Source organism: Pundamilia nyererei, unplaced genomic scaffold (genome assembly GCF_000239375.1).
Source record: "Pundamilia nyererei isolate P.nyererei 1_Seehausen unplaced genomic scaffold, PunNye1.0 scaffold00015, whole genome shotgun sequence".
In the NCBI taxonomy this organism is placed as follows: domain Eukaryota; kingdom Metazoa; phylum Chordata; class Actinopteri; order Cichliformes; family Cichlidae; genus Pundamilia; species Pundamilia nyererei.
This window is the reverse complement of record NW_005187416.1, coordinates 4,522,876-4,542,306: the sequence shown is the minus strand read 5'-3', so window position 1 is coordinate 4,542,306 and position 19,431 is coordinate 4,522,876. Positions and strand designations below refer to the sequence as shown.

The window sequence follows — 19,431 nt, the reverse complement described above, 5'->3', positions numbered from 1 at the left end:
AGGAACAATTGTTCAACAGCTTCAGGTTAAAAAGGTTAAAAAAAAAGGTAAAAAAAAAAAAAGACGAGACTTTTGAGGCAGTAGACGTTTCCTCGAGCTGCTCTACCATCTATGTCTTTCCACTAAAAACTATGACTGTTGTAGAGAAAAGCACCATTTGTGCTCAAGCTTGAAAGACTCCTGACATAAATGCTCATTAAATGTCTGGTCACATTCATATCTGCTGCTTACAAACTAAAGATGTGATTCAATGTCAGATATAAAATGCCTGTGTCCACGTTTCACACAGGAAACTACAAAGGCACAAGAAGCCATCTACATAACCGTTTTCAGATCCCACAATGTGACCTTTTTTTTTTTTTTTTCCCGCGCTTGTCCCATTTGGTTCTTTAGCCATCAGAATTGTTGTCTGAAGACCAACAAGGATACCCAATGGATTTACTTTGCCAAATGGATCATCGTGGCATTGCCGTATTGGTCCATTTGGTCGATCTTTATTTTATTATTTATTATATTATATTTTCAGATGTTACAGACGGGACAGTTTTTTTTTCTTTTTTTTTTTTTTAGATCCCACAATGTGACCTTTAATGTAGTGTTGTGAGTGCATCATTGAGAGATGGAATGAACTAGAAAGAGAAATATGGCTTTCTGACGCTGAAATCTTGAAAGTGGTTTGACTTTCAAGACAGAGTATAATAGAAGAGAAGGTATTCATTTGATATAAATCTTCAAATGCCACCATTCGTCGCTCTTTGAAAGTTAGTTTTTGTCGTTAGACCGTTTCGTAAGTCGTGGGCTTTTATTTTGAAACTCTCACCCGGATGTCCCGGCTGGTGGGGTATTAGAGTTAGCTTAAAAGCAGCTCGCTCCTCGAGTCAGAGCGAAAGTTGTCTCCGCTTGGAAAAGTGGTGAGACGGGACCCTGCTGTTCGCACCGCCGTTGCTTCGCGCGCTTTCTCCCGCAGAGATGAGGCGGAAGGAGAAGAGGCTGCTGCAGTTCGCCGGGCTGCTCATAGCGGCTCTGTTATTCCTCCCTAACGTCGGGTTGTGGTCTTTGTACAGGGACCGAGTGTTTGACAACTCTCTCTACACAGTGGATGCACCGATACAGGTAAGAGAAGCTCGGCTTTAACGCTCCCCGTGTCACGCAGGGGTGCTAAGACTTTAAAGGCAGTCTTAAAAAACATACATGCATCGTGTTTCCTCATTGTGTCCGCTTGTTCTCGGTTTAAAAGACAAGCAGGGAGACTGTATAGCCTCGGTTTATTCTCGTTGAGACTGGGACATCTGAAACAAAGAACACACTCTCATACAGGAGACTTTTAAACTACAGAAAACACGTAAGAATTCACTTCAAGTAAGGAAAATATGTAATCCAATCTTCCGTATATGTTGTAAGATCAGGTTCAGGATAATGTAGTGAGACGTGAAACACAGTGTAGCACAGTGTTGCTTAAGGTAGCCGTCATTCACTCAAAATAGTAAGACGTGCAGTAGAATTTGCAGAAGAGTGAGATTACAAAGCAACCCTCGCCTTACTTTAAAGCCTTGTAAAGTGTGGACAGAGCGAGCTTCAGTAGACTGGTTGAGAAAGGGAAATCTGAAACAGAGAAAATATTCATATAGGCGACTTTAAAAGTGGGCAATATGAAAAAAAGAGAACTAGAAAACTATTGAGAATATCCATAAGACACATTCTTTTACCACTATCTAAAAAAGAAACATAGAATAAAGAAACCCATGTGTTCCCAGGTTCAGCACCATGGAGAGCGTACAAGCGTTGCTCAGGTTCAGCACCATGGACAGAGCCAAGGCACCTAAAGGATCGCAAGACAAAGTTTGTTGGGTGTTAGGACGATTTCAGCACTATTGCTTTATTTCAATACATTAAACAATGAGATGTGTAACAGTCTGGCATTCAAAGTTAATCATCTTCACTGTCTGGATATTGATTTTTTTCTGTGCTTAGCTTGGTTTTAGTGTAGTGGAACTGAGAGTTTTCTTTATGATGAACAAATGTAGATGCTTTCATTGTGGGATTATACGTGCTTCAGCATGAGCTTCCTGGCAGTCAGCTTTGAATCCCTCATTATTGATTAATATTAAGGAACTAATTTGTTGGCATGTCATGTGAAGAATAATAAGGAGCATCTACCAGATCGTAAAATTATATTCATGACTATTCTTTCTGATTTGTGAAAGTGCTTTGTCTTTTAAAACCATGATGATCCTGGTTGCTGTAGTGTCTGTACTGTACTCTATTTAAAAGAAAATGCAATATTTATTTTACTAAGGCTTCCACACCTGAGAGGCAGGGTACAAAAATAAAATAAAATAATAAAGGTATGCGGCTGGCGTGAGGCATCTGCTTGACATTTCAGGCACTTCCATTACAATTCAGCATTGTTGTAAAGTTATAAACATGGAGGATGTTGTAAATTTAAAAACTGTTTTTCACTCTTATTTGACATTGAGGTGCCTTTATTTGAAAATCATATGTAGAAGGCATGTATCGAGTGAAGAGCACAGCAACACTGGCTTCCTGCCCGTCAGTCATTGGCAAACGCTTCGATGCGCCTCACCTCTAATAAGAGAGACAAGACGAATGTTTATGCAGCAAGCTTCCAGTAGTGTCGAGGAGGTTCTCTTTTTCTTTCTTGTAAATTATAAAATGAAAACAGAGGAAGGCTGCTAATGCTCATACTGCTGACAGGCTTTTGGAATTTAAAATCAGTCCAATGAAATTTTTGGCTCGAATTAATTTTCTCTTGATTGGTAGTCCTTTAAGTGAGAAGAAGTGGCTGTCATAAAAAAAAAAGCTTTCAACATTGCAAATGCATTTAAAACTTTTTCATTGTATTTAGACTCAACATATCCAGCGTCTCTGTACATAATACTTTGACAAAACCATTCATTCCTTCTTGATGTGTGAGAAGAAAAGCCACATGTTCAGCGTCAAATTTACACTGAACGCATGAAATGTTTTATTTTTCTTTAACATTCCCTCAGTGATGAAGATATATCAGCTCAGTTTCTCTGAGGGATTAAACAACATTCAAAACCATGAAGTAAAAATTACCACTTAAGCATGATTTATGTGTAGATTTGTGGAAATCCAGCCTGCGTTAATGTTTTTGATGTTTTTGCATTCAGTCATCAGTGTAAGGTGCCCAATCACAGCTTTCCTGTTATTGATGCTTGCATTGATTTCTGTTCCATTCCCACTGTTGCAATGGAGTAGATGAGAGCCAGTGATTAGAATTGATCATCTACTGCCTGACGTATTCAGTTCCCTTTGACTGAACAGAGAAATCTACCTCTTGGGCTGTAGCCAGTGCCAATTATGAAAATTTGAAGTTCACATAGTAGATGTAAAACTGAGCAAGTTCCCATTTTTTAGCATTAAAAACACTTGTTTACTGTCTGGCTCTAAAAAGAGTTTGGCCTGTCTGCATATTTTCCCCTTTATAAGAACTATGACTGGTGTGAATTTTATAACTCATCCACCTGGATGCTGCAGTGCGGGCTGTGGCTCATTTTACCGATAGCCGTCCCGATACATGAATGAATAAACTGGATGTTTCTGCCACGTCTGTGCTGTTGGTACCTGTTGAAGCCTTTTAATGTACTTATCTGTCTCATATTATAGTCAAAGAAATCTGAGCTTCAGTTTTACTCTGTGAAAATTTATTATTTTATTAGTTTGCAAAAATGATCAGTAGGTCATCTGCATTGTAGATGCAGCATGACTTTTGTCTTCACAAAACAACATGTCAGGGGCAAAACTGCTAATTCAAAACTAGTGGGTGATCTCACAGTAGCACAGTCCATTTTATATAGTGCCTATGACAGAAAAGGCTTCCTTTCCATTTTTCAATTTAACAGCTAAACAGTAGGGGAAATATTAGGGCTACTGAAGATTAAAATAATAATAATAACATGAGTTATAACCCTGAAATTTAGAGATTCAAGTTGTAAACTTATGAAAATAATTACTTAAGAAAAAAAATTGAGTTTTTATTTTTCACTCAAGGATTCATATGCTGAACTTAGTAAAAACGGCTTTTACTTAGTAGCCTCTGTGGGAAAGAAAAAAAAAGAATTTAATTTAAGGGATCTCCAAAAGTTGATTCTGTTCATCTGGACGTAGCGTTTTGTGGGAGAAACGTTTCGTCACTCATTCATGTGACTTCTTCAGTCTCAGCTGACTGCAGGTTTCCCCAACCTTAGAAACAGTACATTTGCATAATGACTGAAACCAGCCCACTGAGGAACACTGGGCTGGGAGGTCAGTTCCTTAATCTTAATTATGCAAATTCTCATGGCCATTGATCAACAACCACTGATCAATGGCCATGAGTACCATTCACAGAGAGTTGGGGAATGGCTGCAATCACAGCATTGTAATTTAAGGGAATTCCTGACTTATAAAATATATTCATCTAAGGAAAATGTAATATGCAACTATGTAAGCAACAAGTTAATGGGGAATATTTGTGCATTAATATAGTGTGGTAAAACCAGCTACGTCAGATCTCCAAGTCAAAGCCCTATATTCCACATAAAGACCTTGAAAAGCTTATCCATGCCTTCATTACTTCGAGACTGGACTATTGCAATTCTCTGTACATGGGCCTCCAATTCTCTCTCTCCTCCAGCATTTGCAATTAGTTCAAAATGCCGCAGCACGCCTCTTAACTGGTGCCCAGTTACCCAGCAGACCTTCTCGACGTGTATAGCCCCAAGAGAACGCTTAGATCCTCTAACCAACTGCTCTTAGTGCAACAAAGGCCCCGACGAAAGACTAGAGGGGACCGAGCTTTTGCAATTGCCGCACCCAAACTCTGGAATAATCTTCCTATCAATGTCCGCATATCAGATTCCATTCAGTCGTTTAAATCATGCTTAAAAACTCACCTGTTCCAGCTAGCTTTTGATGGAAATTAGTTTGGACTTCCACCTGGTCTCCAGTTGTGCTATGTAACTGTAACTATAATTGTTTTTAACTTGTTTTGTTGCCTTTGTTTTAATCTTCTTTGCTACCTTGTGTGAAGCACTTTGATGGACACTGTCCTTTTAAAATGTGCTATAGAAATAAAATATTGATTGATATTGATTTGCAATTTTTATGTAATTTAGGTATATGAATCTCTTTGTGGTGGTTTTTGGCAAAATGTATTTCCTCTGTTTAAAAAAAAAAAATCATATCATGCTGCGAGAACATCAACATCAGAACAATAATGCTGTCTGATTTACTCACTTGTGCTGCGTTCATGTCATGTGGGATTGAAGTTAGAGATGGAAAAGCTTGTCATTTGCCACTTAGATGAATTTACAACATCAGGAAACTTAAGAGGTTTGTGCAGTTATAGATTTGGTAGTGTGAATGTTAAACAACACCCTGAATACGCAGGGAGGCACATAAAGTGTTAATATTGCATTTAATTCCCTTCATCAGGGATTTTAGTTAATGTGAGCTGTCTTATTGTTTTTCTTTTTATGCATTTGATGTATTTCGCTCAGAAAAATCTGAGTCATCGAACACGCTCGCTGTTGTGAATTAGGAAGCCAGTTTACTCCCACTTGACATAAAGTGCCATTATTTCTGTATCATGTGTACTGAAAGGCATGGACTGAGCAAAAAGGAGGGAGACAAACGGGTTAGGCTGCCAGCACATCATCATCCAACCCTAACATTTATCTTATTTTAACCTCTAATGGCACAGAAACTCCTTTACACTGTTGGAAACCGGCTGCAGACATTCATCTTGTCTTCTGTTTGTTTCTTGTAAACTTTTAATAGCTAAAGACAAATGGAACAAAAAACAAATAAGGGCAAAAGGAAGGAACAATATGTGTGTCTGTGCTCGGCGTCTGAGTGCTCCCTGTGGGCTGTTATGGCTTCACTGAAGTAGATAAAAATCAATACTCTAATCCCATTCAGGCTTTTCCCACATAAGTCTTGTTAGAGACGTTTGTAGCTGATATTTTCTTCCCCTTGTTGGTTTCTGTCTGCTTCACTTGTCGACTACACATCGCTTAAACCATCAGAATGAGATCAGAGTGTATTCAATGCAAAAAGGGTGAGCCACATTCTCATTCATAACCAATCTGTCCCGCGGATGTATTAGTTATAACAGGATATAAATGAACAACATTTACATTTATTGTTTTTTTTCTTAGATGGATTTACCCAGAAGGCTTTTCTGGTGCTATGTCCTCATTTGCACTTTTTCATATCCACATTTTTGCATTTCTGCTTGACCCTCAGTCATGAAACCGTAAAGAGTAACAAAACATCATTTGGGAATTCTCAAACCACTACCCGGACCCAGGACTCATTTCCACAATTTATGTGTAGATTCAGTCACAGCTATAATATCTCAAACTGGTACAATTAAAGCAAACAGTCTTTCCACAGCTTTGCACCACCAAGGTTAAGGATTTCCACTTAAGGAGCATGCCTTACATTTGATTTACACTGAACAGAAAATTACTGACATGCTTACTGTGGGTCTTATTCCCTTATTTTTATCTCTCAGTCAGTTCTTAACCTCTCAAACCCTAGCTTATTATTCGCTTGAAAATATCCCAGAATTTTGTCAATAACAACCGAAAGTAAAAATGTAAGGTAAAAAATGGACAACCTTGGGCTCTGTCACTGAAAGACACTTGGGGAAGCTGAGGCACACTGATGTGACTTAACCTAAAAATTCTCAACACTGACTCTGAAAACATTTTTTTTTGCGATATGTTGATTTTTATTCCCTATAGATTTGGTTGTCAATGCAGTAATATGTAGCCTGTTCTTATTTACTAGTTTAGTAGTGAAGAGTGGGCGGGAGAGGGCATGTAGCAAAGGGCTGCTACATTTCAGCCATGTAACATGTGGTCACCTGCTTCATCAGTGACTTAAACTGATACATGAGAACCTGAGTGGTTGTCAAGGAGAATGAGGCAAACTCTTCCAAACTGGGATGTAAGCAATATGTTTAAATGCAATATGAATGCAGTGTGAACGAATGCTCTGTGTTTGAACCGTCAGCCCTACTTTCACCGAGCGCTGAATAAGACTAATCACTTAATGCGACTGAAAGCTTTGGCTGCACCTGTTGTTCCGCACTTCAGCACTTTGTCTATGCTTTGTTGTGTAGTGTTGAATTTTCATTTTATTACTATGCTGAAAAAGTTTTATTCTGAAAAGAAACAAAAAATCCACTGTTTGATTTAAAAACAAAATGGCCTTGAGATAACTGTACTCACCAGTGTGGCTAAATGCCTTTCAGCAGCACAGTGACAGCTCTTTCTATTAAACCAATTGATTTGCTCCTCTTAACCATACCGAGCATTGATCGCTGTAGTGAAGGAAGGAACAACCTGTCTCTGTGTTCTCTGCTCAAAAAAGAGAACCCAGCATGACTGTGGCCCTGCAAATCAGCCTAAGTCGATGCTTCTAATGGGGCAGATAGAGAGCATGTGGGATTAGGGAAGCCAGTGCAAATCACATCTGTTTCTTTAGTTAGTGGCAGCAAAGCTGAAAGGCAACATGCAAAGCAAAGTTACTCATCTGTAGTACGAGTTCTGCTGACAGGGTGATATTTAGGATGGTGTGGAATGGAGGACTGCAGGGTTGCCACTGCAGCTGATGGTCATCTAACGTTGAGCTTCATAACCAAAGACAAAGAGGTTCAGTTTATTGTGACATTTTAATTGAACCTGAGCTCAGTCATTACTGCAGATGTGCTATGCATCCATGAAAATAATTTTCTTTCTTTATCAGTGTAACACTTCGCATATTTCAGGAAAGTTGATGCATGTGTCATTCCTTATTTATTGCTGAATTATTGCTTGTTTCCTCTGTGATATGAAACATCACAGATTCCAGTTTGTAGTGAGAACGGAGTTACGGACTCACCTCAGTGATTATTTAAGCTTTAATGTAGTGGAAATTCTTCAGTTGTTGTTGAACATTCATTTGTTTTCTCACCTGGAGGTAAACATGCTCACCATTTTAGTGTACTTCTGAAGCTTAGTGCTGTTCTGTGCTTGGGGGCTGATACTGGGGCCTTTCTGCCAGCTTTGCCTCTGGCTATAGATGTGACAGGAAGCTGCTCTTTGAGCTTGCAGCACCAGAAATTCTGTGCGGTGACCATTAAGTACTGCTTCTTTGCTGCTTTCGTCTCCCTCAGACATTTTAATAAGGAGCTTATATGAACAGCTGATGTGAATTCACACAACAACCAGTGAAGGCTGCAATCCCAGCATTTCCAGTATATTATGCAGGGTGTATTTTTGTGGTATTAGTCTTGTACTTTTTCAAAAACTAACGGGTTTTGAAATAACCGAAACCATTGGAAATAAATACAGTTTAGTTCATCCTGTTAAAAATAACAAACGACATTAAATGATCTTTTATTGTTTGTACCTTATATCACCCGGAGATGATGTTTGTTGTGATTTGGATTTACATATATAAAACTGATTACTCATTGAATTACTTTTAACCACTGTTTTGTAAAGTAGTGGTTAGCCTTGCCATCCCACTACACCAAGATCAAGGGTTTGAATCCAGAGTGGGCTAGTGGATACCTTTTTGTGTACAGTTTTTATATTCTTTCTGTGCCTATGTGGGTTCTTTCTAGTTATGTCTCATGTTAGGCCTCAGTTACACAGGCCTAGATGACCTGCTGGCAATCTCTGGTTGTTAGGGAAAAATGTGTCTAATCCTTGGTGAGTGATTGGTGGCTGTCCCTGGGTGGAACTGGTTACAAAAAGGGTGCTAGACCAAAAATGTTGTTGTGAAGTTGTCGCTAGCAGATTGTCAAAGTCACCTGTGGTTTGCATTGAAGTTGGTGAAACTTGAAAAAGTGTGATACAAACTGGGAAGAGAACATTTACCTTCAGAGTAATAGTGGTACCTTTTTGGTTCTAGTAGTAAGGCACCACTTTTACTTTGAAGGTGAACAGACTCCAGGTTCATAGGTTAACTTATGGTTTTAAATTGGTTGTAGGTATAAATGTGAGTGTGAATGACTGTGTGTCTCTATGTGTTGGCCTTGGTTTCAGCTCCAGCTACCCTGCAGCCATGAAAGGGCCAAACGGCTAAGAAAAAATGACAAGACTGCAAAGCACCAGACTGATCACACTGAAGTCCCATTAATACAATAGAACCTCACAGTTAGAGTGACTTGTCTAGCTTAGTTCAGTGGATGGCAGCTACTGTAATGCATCTCGATTTATTTAGATTTTTGCTGATTCTGAAGTCGAAGAGCCAAAAAAACCTGCAGCGTTGATTTGGCCCAGAGTTCCATCTGCTTACAGCAGAATGGAAGCAAGCACTGGAACAAGCAAATACCTTTTAGCAGTAGTTTATGCATAAAATATATTAACTTGCTCAGTAGTATTAAGAGCAGTTTAAAATCAGATATCTGAAATGTTTACCAGCTGGATCTGTCAGCAGCTTACATTAACATCCTTTAAGCTGTGTGGGGAAAACACTGCATTCAGCTCTTTGGTGATATCAGAACAGTTTTAAACTGTTTCTTAATGAGGACTATGGAAGTTCTTTTTCTGTGTACAAATATCCAGCTGACGTTGTATCTTAGTTTGAATCTCCTAGTGTGTCCTTTTTCTGTTCTTTGTTGCATTGTAATATGAAACATGAGCCGATACAAACTCTACACACTGAAATAAGTAGTAGACGATACAGGCAGACTCCTGTGGTGATTGGAAATGTAATTCTACAATGAGTCTGTTGTTTTAAGGCTTTCTTACAGCCTACAGTATGTCCATTTAGCCACGATAATATTTGTGAGATAAGGCTCTGATAATGTGAAAAATAACAGTTCTTTGCAAACGAAGCCACCGACTGAAGCACTTTTTGAAAGAGTAAAGTAAGTCCCTGCCAATTTTTCCATGTTACTTTTGGGAAAAACAACAAACCTTTGTCTACATTCCACATATTTTCATCTTTGATTTCTCTCTGATTTGACCAAAGAAAGGAGCACAAGACTTTATTTGGTCTTCATGTTGCTTGGTGGGAGCAGCAGGCGGTCCAAAAAAATTCTGTAAGACCAGTGTTTGCGTCGTAATCCATCAATATCTGAGCAGAAAGTTTGAAACCACAGGAAGCAGAGAACTCCAGGAGTTCTGGCCTCTCTGTGGTCCTCTGCCTGCTCTCTCCATCTCAGCAGGACTTTGGATAATGACTCCTTTTGGGAGATAATGGACTGTGCAGTGGCCTTGCTGAGCTCCTCTGCAAGGGGAGTTTGGAGTGCCTCGCTGCAGGGATCACTGTCGGGAGGTCCTCTGCCTCAAGCTCATGTCTAGCTCAGATGAGACAGAGAGCAGAAGCCTAGAAGGATTTGCATGTGAGTCACAATGAGGTTAATCAGCCAGAAGCATAGTCTAGATCTTTTGCAACTTACCTGAAATAGCAGAGTACGATTTTGTAACTATGGCTCTCATGACTCAAGTAACATAACAGTATTACTCAGTGGATACCTGAAGTGTTGCTCAAAGTGTTGTTTAAAAGCTGTGAGTTTTGTAGAGTGTGTTAGCTGGCAAAGAAAAAAACAAGCACAAAGATACTTTATACACAGAATCACGACCCATTAATTACTTTTGGTACTTCTGATTCTACAGTTCTACGATTGTAAGATGGAAATGGATTTTTAAGTGAATAGAGAAGTTGCGCTTTCTTAGAAGATGGAAAAAGGGATTTTGACCCTCTAGCTCAGATCAACTTGTCTGTCAAATGCCTAAATATGATGGAGGAGAAGAAGAGGGTAAAGCAAAACAGGAAAAGCAGGTAATTGTATCACATGAGGGGAGTATTGACCTCGCACATTGAATTGCCAGCACTGTTTTTTATCAGATGCACTGCTCAGCTGGTAATACTTTATTTTTCTTAATGCCAGACAAAAGCAGTCCGATAGCATTTATCTGTCTTTCATTTTTCCCGCTGACTGTTTGTTTAGGACAGATCAGAAAGTGGTAGAAAATCAGCAAACAATCTGTTTTCAAGTTGGAGGAAGAACATTTTTTGAGCAAGTCTAAGAGACTCTGGTACTGATGGTAATCTTGAGCCATCTAATGAAAAAGGAAGCATAAAGCTTATAATAAAACTAGGAAACACTTTTGATATTTATAATCTTTATTACTAGAGGGACATGAAAATACCTGAAAGCCTGAATATAGCCTGAAGTTTGTGACATTGGAGGAGGCCATTTTTGTCATGGTCCTGGGTCGTTGACCCAGCGTTTTGTGTTTTGTGATTGTTTTCCTCTGTTCTAGTTATTCTGTGCCCTCCCCCCTTGTGTCTGGTTCGGGTTCTAGATTTCCTGTTTTGTTCTGAAAGTCTGTGTCTGTTGTCATTGTGTTCAGCTTGTCTCCTCCGGTCCTCATGTGTATTAGGTTCAGCTGTTCTTCCCTCCTGTGTGTGATTACCTGATTACCTTGTGTGTGTATGTATATTTAGTGGGTGTCGGTCTGTGTTCATTGTCGGCTCGTCTGCATTTATCCGTGTATCGCTGCGTTCTATGGTGTTCCTGTCTCTGCGTCTCTCTGCCCATCGCCCCTTTTGTATGGTCTCAGGTTTGTCAGTTAGTTCTTCCAGTTTAGGTTTCTTCAGTTGTTTTGTCATACCTCACTGCCTGTTTCTGCCACTACCACTTTGTAAATAAACATCATTCGTATCATCAGTCACTGCTGCATTTTGGGTCCTCCTTTTCCTCCACACCACACGGCTCACTCCGCCAGCCGTGACAATTTCCCCCCAAACTCAAAGGTTTAACCTCAGTTCACCCACGATTGTACTAGTCTTTCTGACTCGTCTTTTTCCTTCTTTCTTTTTTTACTTTTGCACAAAAAACTGAAAATGGCAACAATATAAATTGCCCTCTGGGAGGAAGTCGGTTATATTTTTTGGATAGATAGCAACTATAGCATGAAAACATTCATCTTGCACCTAATATTTGCTGCTTACAAAGTATTTTTCCCATGTTTGTGGGTAAACCCTATTCAAGTTCATAATTTCTTAATATTCCTCTAAACTGTATGCATTTGTGACAGGGAACAAAGATGGAGGAAGCTGGTTCTGAGTCATTCAAACACAGTCACAGAGTTAAGTGTCTCTGATGGTGAAGTCAGACAAAAACTCACTTCCCTTCCATTTCTATGTTTAGCGGGGCTAGACATACGCTTGGAGTTGTATATTGATTTGCCTCCTTCCTGTGCTTTTTGTACAGCTGGGTTTGATCGCAGGGCTCTCCAGTGTCTAGCCAGAGGTAGGAAGGTGAGATTGAGGTCTCGCTCAGGGACTGCTTGTTTATGTTCTTGTTTTATATAATAACAAAATAACCAGCTGCAGGAAGACCTTTAAAGCTATACTTTTTGATACTGGTTTCTCCTAAACATAGTAGCAGGAAGTCGTTATGTTGTCTTTTACAACTGAGATGTATTATATGTATGTTTGCCTTTCTAACTAATTTAAACAATAAAGCACAATGTATATTTCCAAAACTAATGAATGCTATCATGAAGTATGAAATTTATTTCAGAATGCTTGTTCAGGACAAATACATCCACTGTGGGAACCAGACTGTGAATTTTTAAGAGTAAATAAAGTAAAATAAGTGGCTGTTGGGTGTTGTGGACGTTTTCCATTAAATAAAGCCTGCAGACGAGCGGTGAGCAGTAGCTAAGATTCATTAATCAAAACACAAAGAACAGAAAAACCAAGCTTGGTGGAGAGCCTGCATGACCGCGGGGCAGACGGTCAGCAGAGTCTTCCTGAGCCTAACATGGCTCTCAGTTAAATACCTTCTCCAGGAACAAAAGGCAGTACACAGCTGTTTCACACCTTAAGGTTCACACTCCCTTGCTACCTCCCAGAGTCCTCAAAGAGACAAAAGACTCTTCCTGTGGAGTGGTCTGCTTCCCCCAACTTCCTTACTACACCCCCACCATTTGTCTTGCAGTATGAGTGTGAAATATGTTTAAATCCAGTGGCACCAAGGCATCATACAATAAAATAATGTGATTAATACATAAATAAAGTAAATTCCTATACATGGGCTTTAGAAAACTTACCTCCAGCAAACCTATGCCTATCATTTGTTAACTTCTGGTACAGTCACTGTATATGTGGCTTAAGTCTTCATGTTCTGTGTGCTGATCATTGTTGACAAATATATAACTTAAATCAAAAAAATAAAAATCATCATCAGATTATATGGATTAGTTTTGAGTTTGCATTTCAACGCTTTTATTTATTTATTCCCGCTCAGGCCAACCTTCCAATATTTAACCAAGCTCACAGCTTCCAATACCAAAACTCTTACCCCTTTTCCTGCTGATTCGGTTTCAGTAGACATGTTCTTTATGTTCTTACACAGATCTCTGTAGTGATGTAGTGTGTCTGTCTGACTAACACATTGATTAATTATCATCCTACAACACTGGCCAGCAGCAGTGATGATGATGAACTTCTGCCCTGGACATCCAACTTTAGGTCCATTTATTTTCAGCACAGATTTCTATTTAAAGCAAACTTGGAAACATGAGAGACACAGTCAACAGCCAGAGAAGTAGTTTTCAATCACATTAGGCATTTTTCAATGGTGCGACAAAAAAATATCTTAGGTCGCACCAGTGCCACCAACTGTTTGAGTAACGAAAAAAAAAAGTCTCTGCAACTCTGAAAGTCTCCGTGTGGTCAACAACAGACACACATTATGCCCCTATTGTGGTGTAAACCAATCAGAGATAATCAGGGGCGGGACCTCTCTGATTGGTCATGGTCCAGATATTCATGTAGTGCGTCTGTACATTTGAAAGTGCAGGCGGATAGAGAGCGGTGAGTAGCTTGAATAAAGCGATATCGATTCATTAAATCCTGAATCGACTTTTAAATATAAATGTATTTCGCCAGAATCTCAGGTTAAAGCTCATAAAACAATTTCAACGACCACCAAACAGCAAATGAGAGCAGATAAATGGATTCCACACAAAGACGTAAACACAGAGCGTGGACCTTATGCATCGAAATCAGTTTTCTCACTCAACGGCACGTAGACGGACACGCTGTCGGGGCTGAAAGCTGACAGCTCACTGATTCTGATGCACCAGGTCCGCGCTGTGTGTACGTCTTTTTTGCATTAGATTCTGCGCTGCAGGTTTTGTCTCTCTCCAACCAAAATTCACTGAGCCACCAGCAAAAGAAGCAGCAAACTACGCATCTCAAACCTCTGTTTTCTGCATTATTCATTCGCTTATAACCCACCAGTCTACCGCTGATTACAGCGCTGTCAGTCGCTGTCCTTTTTTTTTTTTTTTTTTTTTTTTTTTTTTTTCCTAAATGACCTCGGACAAAGCCTAATTTCTGCTGTTCAATACTAAAGAAAACTTTTTAAAATTATGCAAAATTGCAGAATATTTTGAAGGTTATCTGTTATATAAAAAGCCAGGCCAGGAAAATCTCCTTCATGTTTTTCTGTGTTTTATTCTCAGTTACTTTGACACAAAGCATCTGCTGTGATGTTCACAATTCTGATGAAGTCTCACAAGTGTCAGTACTGTTAAATGATCAGAATTATAATATTTCTGACTGTCTGAGGCAAAATTGAATCAAATCAGGACCTTGTGAATCAGAATCGAATGGATTATAGAAATCCGTGATGACACCCAGCCCTAGTGAGTAGCCTAGGCCCGACATAAGTGGATGTAGCTATGGGTAATGAGAAAAGACGAAAAGAACGATTGATACGTTTTTCATTAAGGCCTGATCCGTCCGAAATTCATAGCCAGTGCTCTGACACGGAGCCATCAATCTTTGAACGCTTAAAAAGGACAGTGTATCCAGAAAACACATATGTCGTGATAAATGCACCGCCCAAGTGTCCCCTCTCTCCACTGCCTTTCAGCGGCAGGCAGCAGCAAACAGGTCGTCAGAGGAGGCTGAGATGATGATTACGTTTAACATTGTCTACAATTTTGCCAAAGCACTTTAAGCACAAGCACAAGATTGTTAGTTAATCATTGTCTGTACGGACAGCAATTTTCCGCCCCCAAAGAAGTGCACATGTAAAACTGCGGTGTTTGTGTTCAAACCTATGGTGAGTTTAGAATCACTAATAAACGCAGCCCCTACGTATGTCTTTGGACTGTGTCAGGAAGGCAGAGAACCCACGCAGACACAGGGAGAACATGCAAACTCCACAAAGCGAGACTAATTCTAAGCATCTGGACTGTCACTGTCAAGATGTCACATGTTCTGCAAAGACTCACCTAAGCATGTTTTATATTCTTCTGGTGAAGTTGTGTGGCACAAGGCCGAAACATTTCTGCAGAGAAGCACGTGACAGAACAAAATGCCACTGATGGTCTGAAGTGAGGTCGCATGTACTTTCTAAACTTTCTATTAAAACACAGTGGAAAAACTTTGCGAATCAAAAGGTCTGGCACAAGAGATTTGAATGTCAAGGTTCATTTTATTATTTTTTTTATCAGCTGTAACAGTTGTTGCTCTGAATGATGTCTTCCTCAAGAGCACCGTGGTAGGTCTTATCTGAATAAACCTCACGGGTATTGTTTGTATTACTTTCAGTATGCCAGTTTCTATATCAGTACATATTCTGGGCTGTTATGTCGTATGACTGCAGAGAAGAGGGTAAAATTAATGTCGGCACTGTTTCTTGACAGAAATGGACATTAAATCAAAACATTGTACCAATTTTGATTTTCTTTTTTAAAGGGCAAATACAAAGAACCCTGTTGTTGTTTACATTATAATGTAATATTGGCTCTCTCACCAGAAAGCTGTCAAGAAAGTAAGAACAGCTTGACTGGAGTCTTGTGTTGTACGCGTGGTGGTTAGTTTAAATAAATCCTGATTTAAAAACATCTAAAATGTATGCATACAATGACAGTTTCAACGTCCTCGAGTGGAAGTTTGCTTCTGTTAGCTGTCATGTTGGTCATTTGGTCATTCTTTTACAGTCTCTTATTTTCCACTCAGTCACCACATTTATGTCATAGGACACTTCAGCCCATTTGTAATGGTGACCTCAGACACGAGACTCAAATAGACTGGATTATCAGTTTAATAGAGAGATTCTGAGGTCACTCTGGGTAGCTGGTCTGACTCTGGAAGAGAGGAGAGAGCTATTAGTACAAGAAGTCCAAACAGGGAGATTCTACAAGGAAAGTCCAGTTGGTGAGTGAGAGTGCGGTGAGGGAGAGGTCACTGACTTGTTTTTCCACACAGGAGTACATTAGAGGGTCACCATAATCCATGTTTCAGCCACAGGATCTCACACTAGAAATAGAGGAAGACACGGGAGTTAACACAGGCAGTTAGAACGTTCTCAGAGAAATATAAAGCTCAGGTCCTTCTGGACTCGGGCAGAAACTGCAAAATGACGACAAACCAGTGCAGGACTAGGAGAGGTTGTTTTTTTTTTTTTGTTTGTTTTTTAAATAAAGTAACCAGTGATGAGAAAAGGTTGGAACATTGTCTAAAGTTGTTCTGCTGCATAAATCAAATGGACTTTGTGCTAAGGAGCTGGCAGGTCAAAGCCAGTTTCCTTTCTGGTTTGACTGAGTTGAACTGTTCTGACATGCACCCCCACTGGGTAATGTCTAAATAAGTGCAAGGCTGCATTGCATGTGTGGTAATGACTTAACTGTGTTTGGGAAGCATACAGCACTGTTTGAAGTGCTGTATGTAAAAGATACACGATGAAGAGAGCAGTGCAGTATGTGAAATAGCTTACTTTCTTCCCCTCTCTTAACAAAAATGTGAATTTTGGCCTAAAAAGAACTTTTTTTTAAACTTAGCTACGTGTTAGTGCTATGGTTAATCCAGTGGTCGATTGCTACTTTATACTGCACCTTGAATAATTATGTGTTAGAAAGTGCAGAAAAGTATTTGTGCCAGTGTGAACCTCATCTCTGTGATGATAGCCATCAGAAACAGTAGCAGCAGCACACACAGCAGGGAGGCAGCGAGAACTCGGAGAAGAATAAAGACAGCTGTGTTTACTGTTTTTCTTTTTGAACAGAGCTACTTATAGCAGCTTGTATGAGATGGCTGCAGTTGATGTGTTTGATGCTAAAAAATACAACTGAACTGAATCTTTTTCAACTGTTGGCGTGGGCAAGCAAAGGTCAGAAATCCCTGTGGGTTGTGTTTAGTTACTTAGCAGCAGGTGAGGCGCTGTGAGACACAAGAGAGTTCTGGTTGGGTTTACTTGAATCTTTAGAAAACAGCTACATGTCTGATTTCAGTGTGTTGTGACTGGACGTTGTGTTGTCATAAATATAAGGATCAACAAATTAAATTTAGGAGCCTTGGGATGAATAAAGCTCAGAAACTGGTTGGTTTTGGTGAAGAAGGATTTAATTTTGTAGTTGGCAATAAAAATATTGATGATACATCAAGCATTGTAACCGTATTCTATCAGAATTATTATATATAGTTATAAATTGTGACTTAATTGTTTTTAATTGACTTTTAATTGTAAAGATTAACGTACGTACTTTGCTATTGTAGAATGATACACCCTATTTAATTGTAGCGTGTTGCATTTGTTGTAAAACCTTCAGCGGTAATTGTTTGGCACAGACCATCCAAATGTGAATCTTGCTGGTAGCATGAAAAAAAGACTTTGATTTTTCTGAAATCAGCCTTAATAAGAGTTCAAAAACCAAGGCAATAAAATCCAAAAACCAGCAGACAAAATCAGGGTTTAAACACATATTGACGGCTAATCACAGATATCAGGGAAATGCTGGTAAAACTAGATACATGTGACACTAATTAAGGATGAAGAAAAAGTAGAACATAAGTAAACTAAATGCACAACGCTGGGGATGGAGAGCTACAAAATAAATCTGCAAGTAATTCAACAGGGACACATCTAACACAGAGATGGACACATAACAACAAGACACAAGAAGACTCTAAAGAGACTAAGCTAATAAATACAAGAACATGAGTGAACTTAACAAAAAAACCCTAAACAACAGAACTTAGAATGTAAAAATAACAAAATTCCATCTCCAACAGTAATCAAAACTAAAACAGGAAGGAGGAGAGTTGAAGAGGGAGAGGTGACTCAGCCACAGGACAGTGCAAACAAGCAGTTCAAGGTGTCAACCAGGGAGACAGGAAGAGCAGGGGATCGACCTATATGAAGGGCAGTTCAGATGGTCGACCTGGGGGCAATTTCTCAGGATATATGCTGCTGGCATACGTCACTGGAGGTGGCAGACACCTTCTGAACAGCCGGCTGGTGACAAAGCAGATAGGCCAATGATGTTAAAGTTGGAGATCTCAAGGCGGCTCTCGGCACTCAGGCTTAGATAACATTGGATGCCCTAGACTCAATGGGATAGCAGCAGTCGAGTCTTACTGACAAAGATAGAAGGATCCATGAAAGCAAAGCGGTACCCTCTGGCTCAAGCAAATTGGGACCCTTGACTGACTTTCTCGGAACACCAACTCAGAAAATTCTGATTTATTAGGTGGCTTTGGACTGTCCGGTACTATTTAGATTCTGTCATGATGGCAAGAGAGAATCTAAACAGTAAGGGCTCCCCTTTTCTCTGACCTGTAATGTTCAGTACCCGCATGGTCCCTTTGGTTGTCAGATATACAGCAGACGGTAGGAAGAAAGAGTGGACTAAGCTGTCACGATGCATGTTGCCCAAAAGCAAGATGCAGAAACAGAGGACTTTATTTAGGTTAATACAGAAAGTTAAAATGAGGATATATTAACGGATTGTGACAAAGGAAACACTATGTGAACCGATTAAGGATGGCTAACAGGCAAGAAATGAGATGCAGGTGGAAGTAATTACACAGGTGAAAACAATCAAGAAAAGAAGGACAGACAGGAAGTAAAACTGACATGATAAATGACAGAAATGGTATTTAAAGTAAAGCTGCAAAAAAGAAAAAGAAAAAAGCACAACACAGAAAAAGAAGACGTCACAGACACTGACAGAAATAACCTCAAGACAAGATATTAAAGTCGATGAAACATAATTCAAAACTCTAACACTAAAAAATTAAAACAAGAATTAAAAACTCACTAATGTAAAACAAGAATTAGAAGTGAACCGGTATAACGAGAATTGAAGCTTAATATACTAGGATGAAAATGAATGCTAAACGGGAAACCATACTTAACAAACATCAAAACATGATGAAATCAACAGTAAAACCAATTAGAGATCAAAACTTAATAATAGACAGTTGCAAAATATGATTGCGACCTTGTCATTAGCAGGTTACATGTGTATTACCACAAGCCAGAGGAAAAAAAATCCCTACAAACTATCAGGGGAAATTTATTTTAATGCAGTTGACTTCTAAAGGTACATTATTTTCATTTTCTGGCTTGTCTCCAGCAGCTCATGCAAG

General features: G+C 39.4%; 1 protein-coding gene across 1 annotated transcript in view; it reads left to right on the top strand.

Annotated features, from left to right (window-relative positions):
- The first annotated feature begins 837 nt into the window (after positions 1–837).
- The window catches only part of LOC102208299 (polypeptide N-acetylgalactosaminyltransferase 10-like), an 86,536-nt gene continuing 67,942 nt past the window's right edge, over positions 838–19,431 (top strand). Inside the window, exon 1 of the mRNA XM_005725444.1 lies at positions 838–1,113. Coding sequence (XP_005725501.1) covers positions 970–1,113 — 144 coding nt within the window. The 5' untranslated portion in view covers positions 838–969. The remainder of the gene's footprint in view (positions 1,114–19,431) is intronic.